At 38.5% G+C, this 14,341-nt stretch overlaps 1 protein-coding gene across 4 annotated transcripts in view; it reads right to left on the bottom strand.

The window, feature by feature from the left end:
* Nucleotides 1-1,377: 1,377 nt before the first annotated feature.
* LYST (lysosomal trafficking regulator) overlaps nt 1,378-14,341 on the bottom strand; it is a 123,243-nt gene continuing 110,279 nt past the window's right edge. For all 4 annotated transcript variants that reach the window (XM_089529871.1, XM_089529874.1, XM_089529873.1 and 1 more), the window contains 5 exons: nt 12,805-12,944; nt 12,425-12,522; nt 5,862-6,018; nt 4,634-4,705; nt 1,378-3,449 (listed from right to left, as the gene is read on the bottom strand). In XM_089529871.1, coding sequence (XP_089385997.1) covers nt 3,311-3,449; nt 4,634-4,705; nt 5,862-6,018; nt 12,425-12,522; nt 12,805-12,944 — 606 coding nt within the window. In that variant the 3' untranslated portion in view covers nt 1,378-3,310. The remainder of the gene's footprint in view (nt 3,450-4,633; nt 4,706-5,861; nt 6,019-12,424; nt 12,523-12,804; nt 12,945-14,341) is intronic.

The raw sequence follows: 14,341 nt of genomic DNA, 5'->3' as shown, positions 1-14,341 counted from the left end.
GGATTGTTTTAAAGGCTTGATCAATCCAAGTATAATCCTCAGGAATTGACGTAAGGGAAAGTTTTTTCCCCCAACAGGCTTTTGAGAATTTGAAGTTTTAAAGGAGTAGGCTTTTGAGAAGTACTGTATTGGTTTCAAGAGCTTTTATCATCTTTAATTGTATATTTTAAATTGTTCTTAAATGCTGTGGATAATTTAATGCCTTGTGTTTTGAATATCTTGTATTTCATTTTTAAGATGCTTTGAATCCTGATTTTTGGGGAAAGGTGGGGTATAAATACAGTTAATAAGAATAACAGTAAGAATTATGGAAGGCTGATCCTTTGTCCATTTAGAGTCAGGCTCCATGGCAGTATCAGAAGAAAGGAGACTATAGTTCACATGCATGACCACATGCCAAGCAAAGATACAGTAGTTAATTGGGATTTATTTCACTAATTTGAAATGAAATGACCCAGGTAGAAAATGATAGCATAGTGTTTGACAAACTGATCTATGATGAGGGGATCTGTTCAGAGAATTGCAGTGGTGAATATAAAAACCCTTCATCATATTTCATTTCCCCCTTTCGTCCCTAACCAGTAACCTGTGTTTTGCCCAAGGCATGAAACAGTATTAGATTAGATTACAGACAGCCTCAATGTTTGTAGAAATCTGGTGGTGTGTCAACCACTTTCTCTGAAGCAGAGTACAAGGGATAATCTTAAAACCTGAAGTATTTACCAATGACTAATTCATTCAGCCTGTTGTTTCTCTCTTGACAATGTATCTAAACTGCAGACCTCATAGCCTTGTTTGGCATAATTTTTGGATTTTTCATCCATCCTGGTTTTTTTGTACCACTTTGGTATAAGAAAAAGTTATAGAGTACTTGAAGTTTGTTGTGTTTTTGTTGGTGGGAAAACAAGATTGCCTAACTACAGATCCTGTTTAATCATGTGTAATAGTGGGCCTTAGATAGAAACTATAGCAGAGGTCTCAGGTATTTGTAAGAGAAATCAGTAATTTCTGGGGAGAGAAGATTTGTATCAGAACACTGAAAATCAATGATTTTCCAGTTGCTTGTCTCTGACAGAATTTACTTCATGCATCAAAATAATCTTAAAAAGCAGATGGCAACAATGGAGGAAATGTTTGCAGAGACATTAACCAAGGTAATAGATAAAGAGTTTTGTAGTGTGAACTTGTATAATAATATTTTTCAATCTGTATACAATTAATGCTTTGTCTATATTTGTATGAAAGAAATATTTTATTATCCAGTATCAGTGCAGTGCACATAAACTATAAATGTATTATTTACAGAGATATTTAATATCATATGCATAATCCTTATGAAGTGTTTTTGAGACTTCTAGAACAAGGTTATCATGCTGAATAAATATTCTTCTATCAAACAACTTTATATCTTTGCATAAAAATACTGCATTCATACAAGGCCAGCTGTTTTGCATATTTAATGTTTAGAGTAATTTCTGCACCTATAAAATGAAATTCCCTAAGTGACAGTCAATATCCCAATGGAGGAGCACATAAAATGCCCACAAACAATAAAAAAGAAGACGCTAGCTAATGCACACTGCTGTAGTATGAGTTTTTCATTTTTTGGTTATGGTACCCATGATTAAAACATGCATCTTTTCCCTTCGAAATCTAATTTGCAGAGATCCATAGGCTTGAATGGAAGGTCACAGTGGAACTCTGGAGGACAGGGAATAGACACAGACAAATTAACACAATGGATTACCCATGCCTGGTGCAGTTTTTAGATTCTAGATTATCAGAAAATTCCCATATTTTAAAGAAACAAGTAAGAAATAAGATTACAACTGTATTTAAGAATTACCAGAACAAAGGATAGATGGAATATTTATGAAAAGATGAGCAAGAACAATTTTTATGGTACATTGCCTTTAAGGATATACATGTTAAACTAAAAGGAAGTTTTAAATGAAAACAGAATGCAAAAATGTATAAATTAATGCATCACTATTGAATTGAATCACTTGTTGTATTTGAACTTAATTATGCTTGGAGTAAACCCAATGATATCCATAGGCCTTAAATTAATTCTAACTTACTTAGTTCTGTTAATTTCAATGGCACTAACTTGAACGTATGTAAATATTTAACATCCAGCAGGGTGGTGGTGGGGGGTTTAGGCAAATACATATTAAAAATAAATTGCAGTTCATATTTTGTATATACAGCTTTATATAACCAATATATTACACAATAAAAACTCCTGCAGTTTATCTCCTAACCTGTACTTAAATATAATTATGAGACTTACAGCTTTTCAGCATGATACCTCAAGCCCAGCAGGGTTACTAGTGTGTGTGTGTGGGGGGGGGGGGGAGTGCAGACTGCATTGGATGACACCTCTGAGGAGGGGTGACACCAGCTGGGCCCTCCTGGTGCCCCTCTGGCCTTCTCTGGTGCTGTGGCTCTCTCAGAAAAGGGAGTCAAGGCACTGAAGAAGGAGCAGCGCACATCCATTGCACCACCTACTTGCTCGGCTGCCTGCCTGGCTCCCAGCAACCCTGAATGGACATCTGAGCATATGGCAGGTGGCTGGGATGAGGGAGTATCATGTATTGCATCATGTATTGCATTGCAACATGTTGCCACACATTTTGTCCATTAAAATTACAAGTATTTTCCCTGTTGGAAACATACGATTTGTTATTAAGACAATTGAGTAAAAGGAGTGTAGAATATCACATTTCATAAAATTATACTGCCAGTATTTCAACAATGTTGGTGCAGAAACACCTACTGAGTTTATTTGCTTCTCTAAAAAGCAATTCAAGTTCTTGATTTTTAGAACACTGGTGGTAGATACATTTATCCTAGAGCAAGTATTATGATCTACTAATAATTTACACACAAACACTGATTTTTTTTAAATAAACCTTTGAAAAATTTTAATTCTATTTTTTACATCACAAAAGAGCAAAAGTCATTACTAGTGCCTCAGGATTTATAATATATGCGTCCATGAAATGATGTGTAAAAATATTTTTACATTATACATTGCAGCATTTAAACTTTCGGGTTAGCGCAGCCATCTACAGTTCTCTTGGTACCAAAAAAGCAGGCCAGAATTTTCATATAATTGTGATATGATTTATAAAGTTGGTGCATGATCATACACAACAGCCTTTCATAAATGTCTTGCTCATCTGCTCACTTGTCATGAAGATGTTCAATGTTTTTTAAAATCCATTTAAAACCAGAGAGGCTCTGTGATCTATTCTGGACTGAAAGTGCTTCAAAAGTAACCAAGACCAAGGAGCATGCAGTGTTATCAGCCAGCTGCATAGCTACTTAGGAATGAATAGAACATGGGGAGCTTCAAGCGTTGTTGGTCCTTGCGACACCAAGCAATAACAGTTCCTTCATTATTTGCTGTGTACAAGTGATGGCCGTCACAGGAAAATGTAAGGCTGTAAAGAATTTTAAAACAAAATCAAGTCTGTCAGAGTTTATATTGTACAGTAGGCATTTAGAAGACTTAGGGGGGAGTTGAAAAGGGGGTGATGAGACAGAGAAGTGGTATACCTGTGCTGATACAGAAATGCACTTTTATTATATATTATCTTTAAATTGTTTTTGTTTCTCAAGACAACATTTAGTGGAGAATTCAGGGAACGGATAATACCGGGAATGCTTGCAGCAGCTGCACTAGTCCTTGAGATGTGTCCTAAGAAAAGCCGGTACATGTAACATCTACTCCCAGTCTTGGTTCAATTTATTTATTTTTTGATTCGATGTGCTTCCCTCATTCCTGCTGCCTGTTGTGCTGGAGTGCAGATACAAACGGTGCATCTAATATTTTGTTCAGGATAATGGAACTTACCAGAAGAGATCCGTTTCATTACTACCTTAGAGGCTTTTAAGAAGGCACTCAAAATGGATCTCTTCCAGCAGGCTTATCCACTGAATTCCACATAAAAAGGTTATGACGACTGCTCTTCCTTGACTCTGATTGTTGGCTAATGGACGAATTGTAATTTTTAGAGAACTAATAGGAATTCTTGGTAAATTCAGTGTTAGTATTTTATTGTTGTATTGAATGAAAACTGTACTACGTGTCTTTTAAGGTTGTAATCCCGCCTCGATCCATGGGAGAGGCGGGAGGTATAAATAAACTAGATGATGATGATGATGATGATGATGATGATGAAGATTTGCAATATACTGGCATGGAAACATCAATTTAATATGACCACCTTATATAGCCCTCCCCCTATTTCAAAACATTACCAATCTGACATGGATCTTGATTATATGGAACCAGCATCTACATGATAAAGACAATAGTTAAGAACCTTCCCTATATTTGCTCTTTCCCAAAACACTTGCTTTAGAGAAAGTCCATTGCTTTGAAATGAGCTATTGCATAATTTAATAGAAAAGACAGTGTGGGAACAGTTTAATAGGTAGTGGACACTAAAGTTAAAGTTATTTTAAATGCTATGTTTGAATTATGTGAAGTCCAAAACGTAGCCCTCAAAGGAACTCTAAATATAAGCAAAGCAGACTCTAATGGAATCATTTTAAGTTGAAAATGTATTTTTTAGAATGCATAACAGTAAATTGCTATAAAGTAAATTCCTATTTTTTTTACCTCACAATAGGTTTATTTGACTTAGGAAATGTAATTTCTCGCACAGGTTTCAAATCCCATGTGCTCCACAGCCTAGAAAAAAGAAAAGAAAACGAAGGGTTTTTTAAAAAAAAATGAATATTACCATATGCAATCTAATTACAGGCAAGGCTTTCTAGAGATCTGGAGGTAATATTGTGCTTTCATAAATGATCACAGTATAAACATTTTACTTATATAGCTTGGCATGATCTTCAGCCATACTTGTGTTGTAGGTTTTTGTAATGTTTTAAGGTGTACTCTGAAAACTGCAAATCCAGCCCTCAGAAATGTGGCCCGATTGCCTTAATACATACACACATGTTTGTGTCACTATCATGGACAAACCATCTTGTTTCCAAATGCAGCCTTCCCTGCTGCTTGTCTTTCCTCCTCAGCAATTGGTATTCAGACATATTCTGTCTCCACTTCTTTCTCATAGCTAGTTGCTTTTATGAGATCCATCATCCAGAAATGTGTCCACTCCCCTTTTCTGGATGCCTAGATCATGCCTTTCCTATGACACCCCCCCTTTTTTTTTTTGAAGCTAATTTCACACACATAAGCTATAATACTTGCTTTTGTCTTTCCTAAATATGCTGCTGATCTATTTTGTTGGATGATCTCAAATTCTACTAAATGAAAAGTATAAACCATGCAAATTGTTTTTGTCTCCTCAAAACACCAAAACGTGTAAGCTTTTCCTTGTATGGAAGCTCAATATCTACCATGACTATGGTTCAGTAAATCTGTCTGTCTCTCCTAGTCACACACTAGGAGTGAATAGTTTTGGAGTAATGTCAAGTTGGAAATTCATGAAAGAAAGGGTACATATTCATTAAAAAAGAAGTTTTACATGAAAGCATGCCATTTCAATAATAAAAATCCTTCTTTTGTTAGGTAATATGTGTTTCCTCTCCATATATATATATATATATATATATATATTTATAACGAGCAAAAATCCATTTTTAATCTGTGGCAAAATGATCATATCTGAAGGGTCCTTCTTCTTTTCAATACTTTGTTATAAAGTTAACAAAAACAGGATTACTCTAGAAATCTGTAGTTCCCCATACTTCACAGAAATAATCTTAAAACAGATGTTTGGAAAGAAAAGGATGGCATACAGTTTCAGAAGATGGCATTATAGCTTATTTTAAGCAAGCAACACAGCCAAAAAAGAAAACACTCAATTATAGCAACTCACCGTACAACCCCATTTTCTAAACCACCAGCAATCACATTGATAGAGACTCCTTCAGGCTGGTTAGAGAAAGCAACAGAGCGTATAATTTCCCTACAGTGCACATGTCCCACAAGATCACCATTCACTGTCCAAAGTCTGAGATCACTGCCACCACCAACTGAAATACAATACAGCCACTGCATTAGCAAAGTAAAATTCAGAACATGAATAAAATGAAGCAATACCCTTAAAGACTGGTTAGCTAAAAGGATTTTTAAAATTAAGGACTCAAACACAATTATATGCATGTACTGGATTCTCTCTCTCTCTATCAGTAACAATGCTTTATTAAAAAAGAACTCCACATGTAACTGGGGTGACCAGGACAGGGCTAACCACAGATGCTCCTATTGCAGATGGCAAGGCCATAGAGGAAGGGAGCCGACTGTAACAGAGTTGGATACAATCTGCATAATGGCAACAAAACCCCCAAACACCAGACAACCTTTTCCAGTGGTTTCATGTAAATAGGAAGACAGAACCAAACTCTGAGGGACCCCACAGGCCAATGGAATAGAAGTTCCTCAGCCTCACATTCTGGATTTACACCTAAATGAACGAAGAAACTGTAAAACAGTGCTCCCAAGTCCTATCCCAGCAAGGCAACCCAGATGGATGTCATAGTTGATGGAAGCAGCCATGAGGTCAAACAAAGTTAAGTTAGAAATGTCCCAAGAGCAAGTATAAATAGAGGGACAGAGCAGTGCTTGGAGATAGTTAAGAGAATTTTATTTCACCCTGAGAATTTTAGGAGCTAAGGCTAAGGAAGACTACTAGGAGATGCAGTTAGAAGAGGGATTATATACCCAAGATAGGGAGAGATGTTGATTGTACCCTGAGGAGTGAAGAGCCGCTGAGGCTAGGCTAGGCTGCTATGAGGGGCAGGTGGAAAGAGTTTTTAGGTATCCAATATAGGGATGAGGGAAGTTCTTAATTAAATTGTTGTGGTAATTTCCTGCGGGAGATAAAGTACCTGGTGACTTGTGGAGTCACAGATACCCAGAAGGATTAAAAGATACAGAAGATAAATAAAGGTTCTGTGAGAACTTAAGACTATAAAGAAACATTTATAAAGCTATAAAGAAACAATTACAAAGATAAGCAAAAGAAACTGTTAAACTGTGTAACTACTAAAGTATTTATCCATTGTATCCATCTTGAATGCCATCCACTAAGAAAGATACTTTATTCAACCAGATTTGTAAATGAAGTCCTTTTGTTTATCAACAAGTAGTTGTCTGAAGTGCTTAAAGAAATATATTCAAAACACTACCAAGAGAGAGAAAATACTTTTATTAGTTGGGACACATCAGAGAGCGGGTGTGTAGTTATTAATTAACAATTGGTGTCAAGCTGTTGGGATTTTGATAACTCAGAGGGCTGGCATCTGAATAGAGTTATAGTGTGGGAGACACTAGAAGTGAGAACTGAGCTGGAGTGTTACAACACAAATTAGGTGGCAAACTAGTGGGATAGTTGCTATCCCGTGAAATATTGGTGACAGCAGTGGGATATGAAAGACCCATTGGGCTGCCATCTGAGAAAGGTAGTTGGGTGGGTGAGTCTCACCGTCACACAGCCTTCTTCAGGTAAGCTGAAACTCTATCTTGTTTTAATGAGGCATTAACCACTCCCTCTACCCACTCATCCAGTCCCATCCTAGCTTTAATAAGCCAGGAAGAGCAAGGATCTAGGACACATGTGGTGGCTCTCACCATTTCACTCACTGTTGGCACACAGCCACATCATTCCCAAGGAAATGTACCCTTCAGGGGAGAATGTTCCCCACCTTTTCTCTAGGGTCTGTTTATAAATAAATTCAGATCCTATAGGCATCTTGTAATCAACAAATAGCTAATGTTAATCCACATTATTATTAACTATTTCTTCCTTCTCTTCTAGAAACACCTATGCTGCATATTTCATTCCATTTATGAGGCAATGAGAACACCACTGCTATTTGTCTTCATTTTGCATCTATAGTTAATGAACATTTTAATATGATCACCAAGCTGCCAGTTACTTAGTATCAGCAGGCAAAGAGATGCAATATTAACAAAAGCAATTTTGGCTTGTATTTCCCCCCAGGAGTCTTTGTGATACAAAATCCTAGATAACAAATTTGACACTAGGGCAATGAATTCAGAGAATTCAAACTCACATGTATACTTGTGTACACTTGCATAATGCTAAACGAACCCTCATCTCATCTGTGAAGTTGTATAGTAAACAAGCTGACTTGTTAAAAGGCTGCATGGCTCTTTAGTTTTTGAACAGTTCCTACATACCACAATCTAGATCTGCACATCTGCCAATCTAGATCTGCCAGAAGGAGCCCTAGTGGGGCAGTGGTTAAATGCCTGTACTACAGCCACTCAATCACACACCATAAGGTTGTAAGTTCAATACCAGCAAAAGGGCTCAAGCTTGATTCAGGCTTGCATCCTTCTGAGGCTGCTAAAATGAATACCCAGATTGTTGGGGGCAATTAGCTTACACTTTGTAAACCACTTAGGGAGTGCACTGATAAGCGGTATAGAAATGTACTTGCTATTGCTATTTCACATCCCAATACCATCATCTATCATGGGGGATGCAACATCAGGCATGCTGTGCAAGTGGGCTCTGTGTCTCTCCTCTGATACCATCTATTAAACCAGTCTTTGCTGGTGTGTGTCAACAAGAATCTCAGTCATTGGGTTTTAAAGAGGTGCCAAGGTTCAAAGGTAAAGCACTGAAGATTGCATCTCCAGGTAGGATAGTGGAAGACTCTGAGATCATTCCAACAGTATGATTCCCTGCTGGCAACAAGACAGTATAAAAAGTCCTGAAGCAAAATGTTGCTGCACCATGCATCCCCATCTCACAAAAGGAGAATTCCTATTCAGGGCTCCAGCCAGTTTAGAACAGCAACCATATATTGCAGGGGAAGGAGGTTTTGAACAGTTAAAGGACACCACCCTCCATCCACCCACACCTGGAACTAAGATCTTCCTCTGTTGTGCTACAAGGTAGCATGTGATGGGCAAACTTTTGCACCAGGAGAACTACTGTGAATCAAGAATACTGGGCTATACAACTAGTTTGACCCATTAAAAGGCAGCTTCCTACATAATTAAGCACTAGTTTTCAGAATACTAATACTGAACATTAAAAGGTCACCTCTCCATTTTAACTGCTACTATCCTGGCCTTAGAAGGACAGAAGAACAGGCTGTACCTGATGGACTTGATCCCCTTCCCACTGCCATCCCCTTCTCTTTTTGTGTCATGTCTTTTTAGACTCCAGTTTACCAAATGGGAAGAATTTCTCTTAAATTCAAATGAAAAGAAAGTGGGGCCAGAATGTATTCACATAAAGTCACTAGTTTAGCGCAATTACGTGAATGCGCATTGCGTTCGAACTGGCTTCCCATTGCCCGAAAATAGTATGCCATTGCCTGAATTTGTGTGTGGCAGTCTATCACGCAATAACGTGAAACCCCATGATTGCGTTCAGATTGCCACTGGATTATACTTCCAATTTCCCTTGTCTGATAAACTCCACTGTAAGCCACTCTAAGAGCCTTTGTGTCTGAGAAGTGGTGTATAAATATTCTAAATAAATAACATGATAATTGTATAGCTATATTAATGCAGTGGGACTGGGGAACAGAAAAAATGTGTCCTTTTCCCTCTTTGTTTCCTCTTGAACATCTCTGAATGAAAGGGAGTTGAACTTTATATCACACCTCCCACAACTCATCTTAAACCCTCTCTCCATCTGAGGAAGTAGACTTGATAGCTACAAAAGCTCATGCTGCCAACCTCTTTCTTTCAGTTAGTCTCAAAGGTGCTACAAGATCTCTCTACATACTGCTTCTACAGACTAACACAGCTATATCTTTGAATCCTCCCTCCAAGGTATTTACTACAGCCTTTTAAGGACATAAATAGGTCATTGCCCTCTTGCTTCTTTTTTCTCCATTAGTTTTCTTATCTAACACCTCAGTCTTTCATGGCCTGGATTCTGTTTCTAGTCCTCACTAGAGTAGATCCACTCAATCAACACCTTTCAATAAGTGATTGAATGTATCTACTCCAGTTGGGACTACCCAACAGCGATTCCAGCCTATTAATTCTCAAAAACTACAGATCATTGACAGGCTATTTGTTTTGTTTTGTTTTTTAAACATACATTCTTTTCATTAAAATTTATAAACTCAGTGCATCTGCATATTTGGGTAGTCCTAATTTCATTTTCAAACTGACAGACATTAATCAGCCAACAGTTTGCTGTTTGAGGGAGTGATGTTTGAAAATGGAACAGCTGTTGCTACCATCATTATTTTTTCTGCAGCTGAGGGGAGGGTATCCTAGACTTGAGTCTCTCTTGCCCACTAACTCAAGAGGCAGGGCTTCTACTTTATCATTTCTCTGCCCTAAGTGGGGGAGAGCTCAACCCTCCCACTAGTGAAAGAACATAAGTCTCTATGGATCTCCGTAGACTTAAGGAACCATGTCGCAGCTGATCCAGAGCACCATCTTCTCAACTAGACCCCATCCAGTATCAACAACCCTACTGGATGAGTAGTATACCCTGCCAGCTGCTGCAGAAAAACAATCTGCACAGTAAATACCACAGTTCTGTTTTCCTGCAGTCTAGGGAGTATATTCTTGACTGGGACCCACCAAACCAGCCATCCCTAGTCAGCTATCACCTGAAGCACACACCTCCCAAAGGCTAAAGTAGCTATGAATTGAAAACTCCATCTGCAAGTTTGAGAAGGACCTGGTTACTTTGACCATGGACTTTCCCAAAATTAATTCAATGTTTTGTCTCAGGAGAGTTCAGGCTTGATTTGCTCTAAGACTCCAGTCATTTGTCTTTTTAGCAGTTTCATGGTATCCCTAGAACTCTTCTTTCAAACTTATACAAATGTTCTCGTATAATAGTTTTTTGTGGGTTTTTTGAGCTATGAGGCTATGTTCTAGAAGAGTAGAAAAGGAATAAACTCTTCTAGAACACGGCTTCATAGCACAAAACCCCCACAAAAACTATGGATGTCAGGTATGAAAGCCTTCGACTTTCTTGTATAATCTTGAGCATTACTTTGTTTGTCTGGGAGATCAGTGCAATGATTAATGCAATCCTTAGTGTCTCCTTTCTTGGGGACTGGAATGTATATTGAATGCTTCCAGTCTGTAGGCCACTGTTTTGTTTTCCATATTTGATGGCAGATTTTTGTTAGAATTTCAACAGATTCTGTCTCTACATCTTGAAACAGTGCTATTGGTATGCCATCTGTTCTTTGTGATTTATTTCTCCCAAGTGCTTTGATAGCCTTTTCCACTTCACTTTCTTTATTTTTCAGATTCTCCCCCCGCCCCCAAGTATCCAAGTCCCTTCAGTTTCATAAATTTTCAACTGGCACAGTTCACTCCATGACAACTGTCACCCAGAGGACCTTTCTGTCAACAACCCCATGATCATCAATAGGAGTTGATGTGCATGTGGCCACACTGACATGACCGTGTTCATCTAACACGCAGCCAATGATGATAGTGGGGCAGGGGCATCCACGGATGATTCAATCCACAGCTCACTAGTCCGCCAATATGGAGGGCTGACTATATCTCCCAACAGATCATTCCACAGTCTAGGGGTTAGTTTTTTGTTGGTTTTTCGGGCTATATGGCCATGTTCTGTAAGAGTTTATTCCTGATGTTTCACCAGCATCTGTGGCTGGCATCTTCAGAGAATGCTAACCAGAAAGTGAGTGGGTTTATATATACTGTGTGACCCTGGGAATCACTCCTCCTCATCTTTGAACCTGGAGGCCCAGGTCTCTGCAGTGACCAGGAGTGCTTTTGTACATTTAAAACTTGTGCGCCAACTGCACTCGTTCCTCGAGATGCCAGATCTGGCCTACATGCCTCGGTTACATTCTGTCTGGATTACTGTAACGCACTCTACTTGGGGCTGCCTTTGAAGAGTGTTCAGAAACTTTAGCTGGTCCAAAAGGCTGCTTACAGAGGCAGGTTATAGAGATGACACAACACCCCTGTTGAAACAGCTCCACTGGCTGTCAGTTTGTTTCCGGGCACAATTGAAAGTGCTGGTGATGACCTATAAAGCCCTATATGGTTTAGGTCCAGGATATTTGGCAGACCGTATCTCCCTATATGAGATGGCCCAGGATCTGAGATCCTCAGGGGAGGCTCTTCTCTCCATCCCACCAACATCACAGGCACGGTTGGTGGGGACACAAGAGAGAGCCTTTTTTTTTTGGCTGCCCTAGACTGTGGAACTCCCTGCCCAGGGAGATCAGAATGGCCCCTTTCTTGATGGCCTTCTACTGACAGGCAAATATCTTCCTCTTCAGATAGGCATTCAAAATAGAAAGCATTGAAAGTATGGCCTCGGGTGTTTTAATGTGTTTTAAACATTTTTATCTTTTTAAACTATTTGATATTTTAACATAAACATTTTATTATTATTATTATTATTATTATTATTATTATTATTGATAAAGAAGCACCAACCTGAATCACAAACTGTTGCAATGTCTCCTGTTGTTTCACTAGCAGATACTGTTGTTACAGGGCTCTTGTGTCCAGCAAGACTTTGCACATAGCACAACCTATAAGAATCAGAGTTTTAAAAAATTAGATTAGATTACAGCATTAGTAGTAGCACCAATTAAAAGCAACACATTGTTTCATAAACCTGTCTCTCATGTCAATTTTGTTACTAAAATTTTCCAAAGTACCAACATACTAGGTTCTGAACATATGGAATAGATGCAGAGTTTACATATTAGTTTATGATTAATGAAACCAAGCCAATAAATCCTAAATTAATAAAAATGTAGAGGTTCAGTACAATACATATTTCAAATGGAATTATTCAAAGACCTGTTTACCTGTTCAAATCCCATATGATGCAGGTTCCATCTTGGCTTACACTTATCATTATGCTGTATGGCTTGCAGACAAACAAGCTAGTAATCTCTGCAGTATGGCCATAGAGATGCACCTGGGATTCCATTTCAATCTCAGAAGGCTGAAAAGGAACAAGATCACCATATGGTTAAAATTTACTATGCAGGAGAAGGGATGAAGAGGGGAAAATAATGTCCAGGAAATGAGATTTCAGCTAGACATAAAGAGGTAGATGTTTTAGCAATTAGTTTCAGATTTTTTATGGATGGATTCAACCATCAGATCTGGCTACAATGACATATGCCTTGATTACATCCCATTTGGACTACAGTAACACACTCTACATGGGGCTGCCTTTGGAAATTGTTCAGAAACTTCAGGAGGTGCAAGAATGCTGACTGGGACCAGTATAGGGAGCATATTAACTCCTTTGCTGAAACAGCTTCATTGGCTACCGGTTCATTTCCGGGTACAATTCAAAGTGCTGGTCATGACTTATAAAGCCCTACACAGCTAAGGTCCAGACTATTTGAGAGACTGTATCTCCCCATATGAACCTGCTAGAGCCCTAAGATTCTCAGGAGAAGGCTTTCTCTCTGTCCCGCCACCATCACAGACTCGCCTGGTGAGGACATGAGAGAAAGCCTTCTCAGTAGTTGATCCCACCCTCTGGAATGCCCTTCCATGAAAAGCAAGGCTGGCTCCCACTCTGCTTTTGTTGGCAAGCAAAAACAGTTTTGTTCAGGCAAGCTTTTACTGTGTAATAATGGATGGCTTTTATATGGGGTGTTACATGGGCTCCTGCGGTTTTATTGTGGTTTTAATAATTGCAATTTATATTGTTTTTAATTGTTTTATTGTAATATATCTGTTAGAATTTTTATTTGTGAGCCGCCTTGGGTCCCTCTCTGGGGGGAAAGGTGGCACAGAAATCAATCAATCAATCAATCAATCAATCAATCAATCAATCAATCAATCCACAACTGGAAAATATTCAAAAATATAAATGCCAAAAACACACCTTTATTTTGCCATTTAGACAAGGGGCACCATCTTATTATGCCACTGTATATAATGGGGCCTGAGCATCCATGGAGGGTCCTGGAACCAAATCCCAGTGGATATCAAGGGGCCACTGTACGGAATTAGTAGAACTTTGGTAAGCCAACATTTATGTCAATTCACTGATTTAATGGATCTATTCTAGTTGGAACAAAGACATTTGATGACTTCTATTTATACAGTTGTGTTTACTATTTCACTATTTTGTCAAATAAGCTGTTCAAGGCTCAAATCAATGGCATTTGTACCACTTTTTAAAAACAAACAAATGTAATACTTGGCAAAAAAGCTAGTGGTACAGTAGTATAGCATTCTCTATTAAAGGTAGCTTCTTCAGATCTCTGACATAGGAGTTTATCACACATGGAGAAAATCAGGGGCTTAAACAGTCGTTTTCCCAGGAAAGTCGTGCTATCGCAGTGAAGATTTTCACACACAACACAATTAGAGAGGACT

This window comes from Sceloporus occidentalis, unplaced genomic scaffold, assembly GCF_023333645.1.
Source record: "Sceloporus occidentalis isolate IW3139 unplaced genomic scaffold, rSceOcc1.0.p SCAF_6, whole genome shotgun sequence".
Taxonomy (NCBI): Eukaryota; Metazoa; Chordata; class Lepidosauria; order Squamata; family Phrynosomatidae; genus Sceloporus; species Sceloporus occidentalis.
Note: the sequence above shows the minus strand (reverse complement) of the source record. Positions and strands in the feature narration are given on the sequence as shown.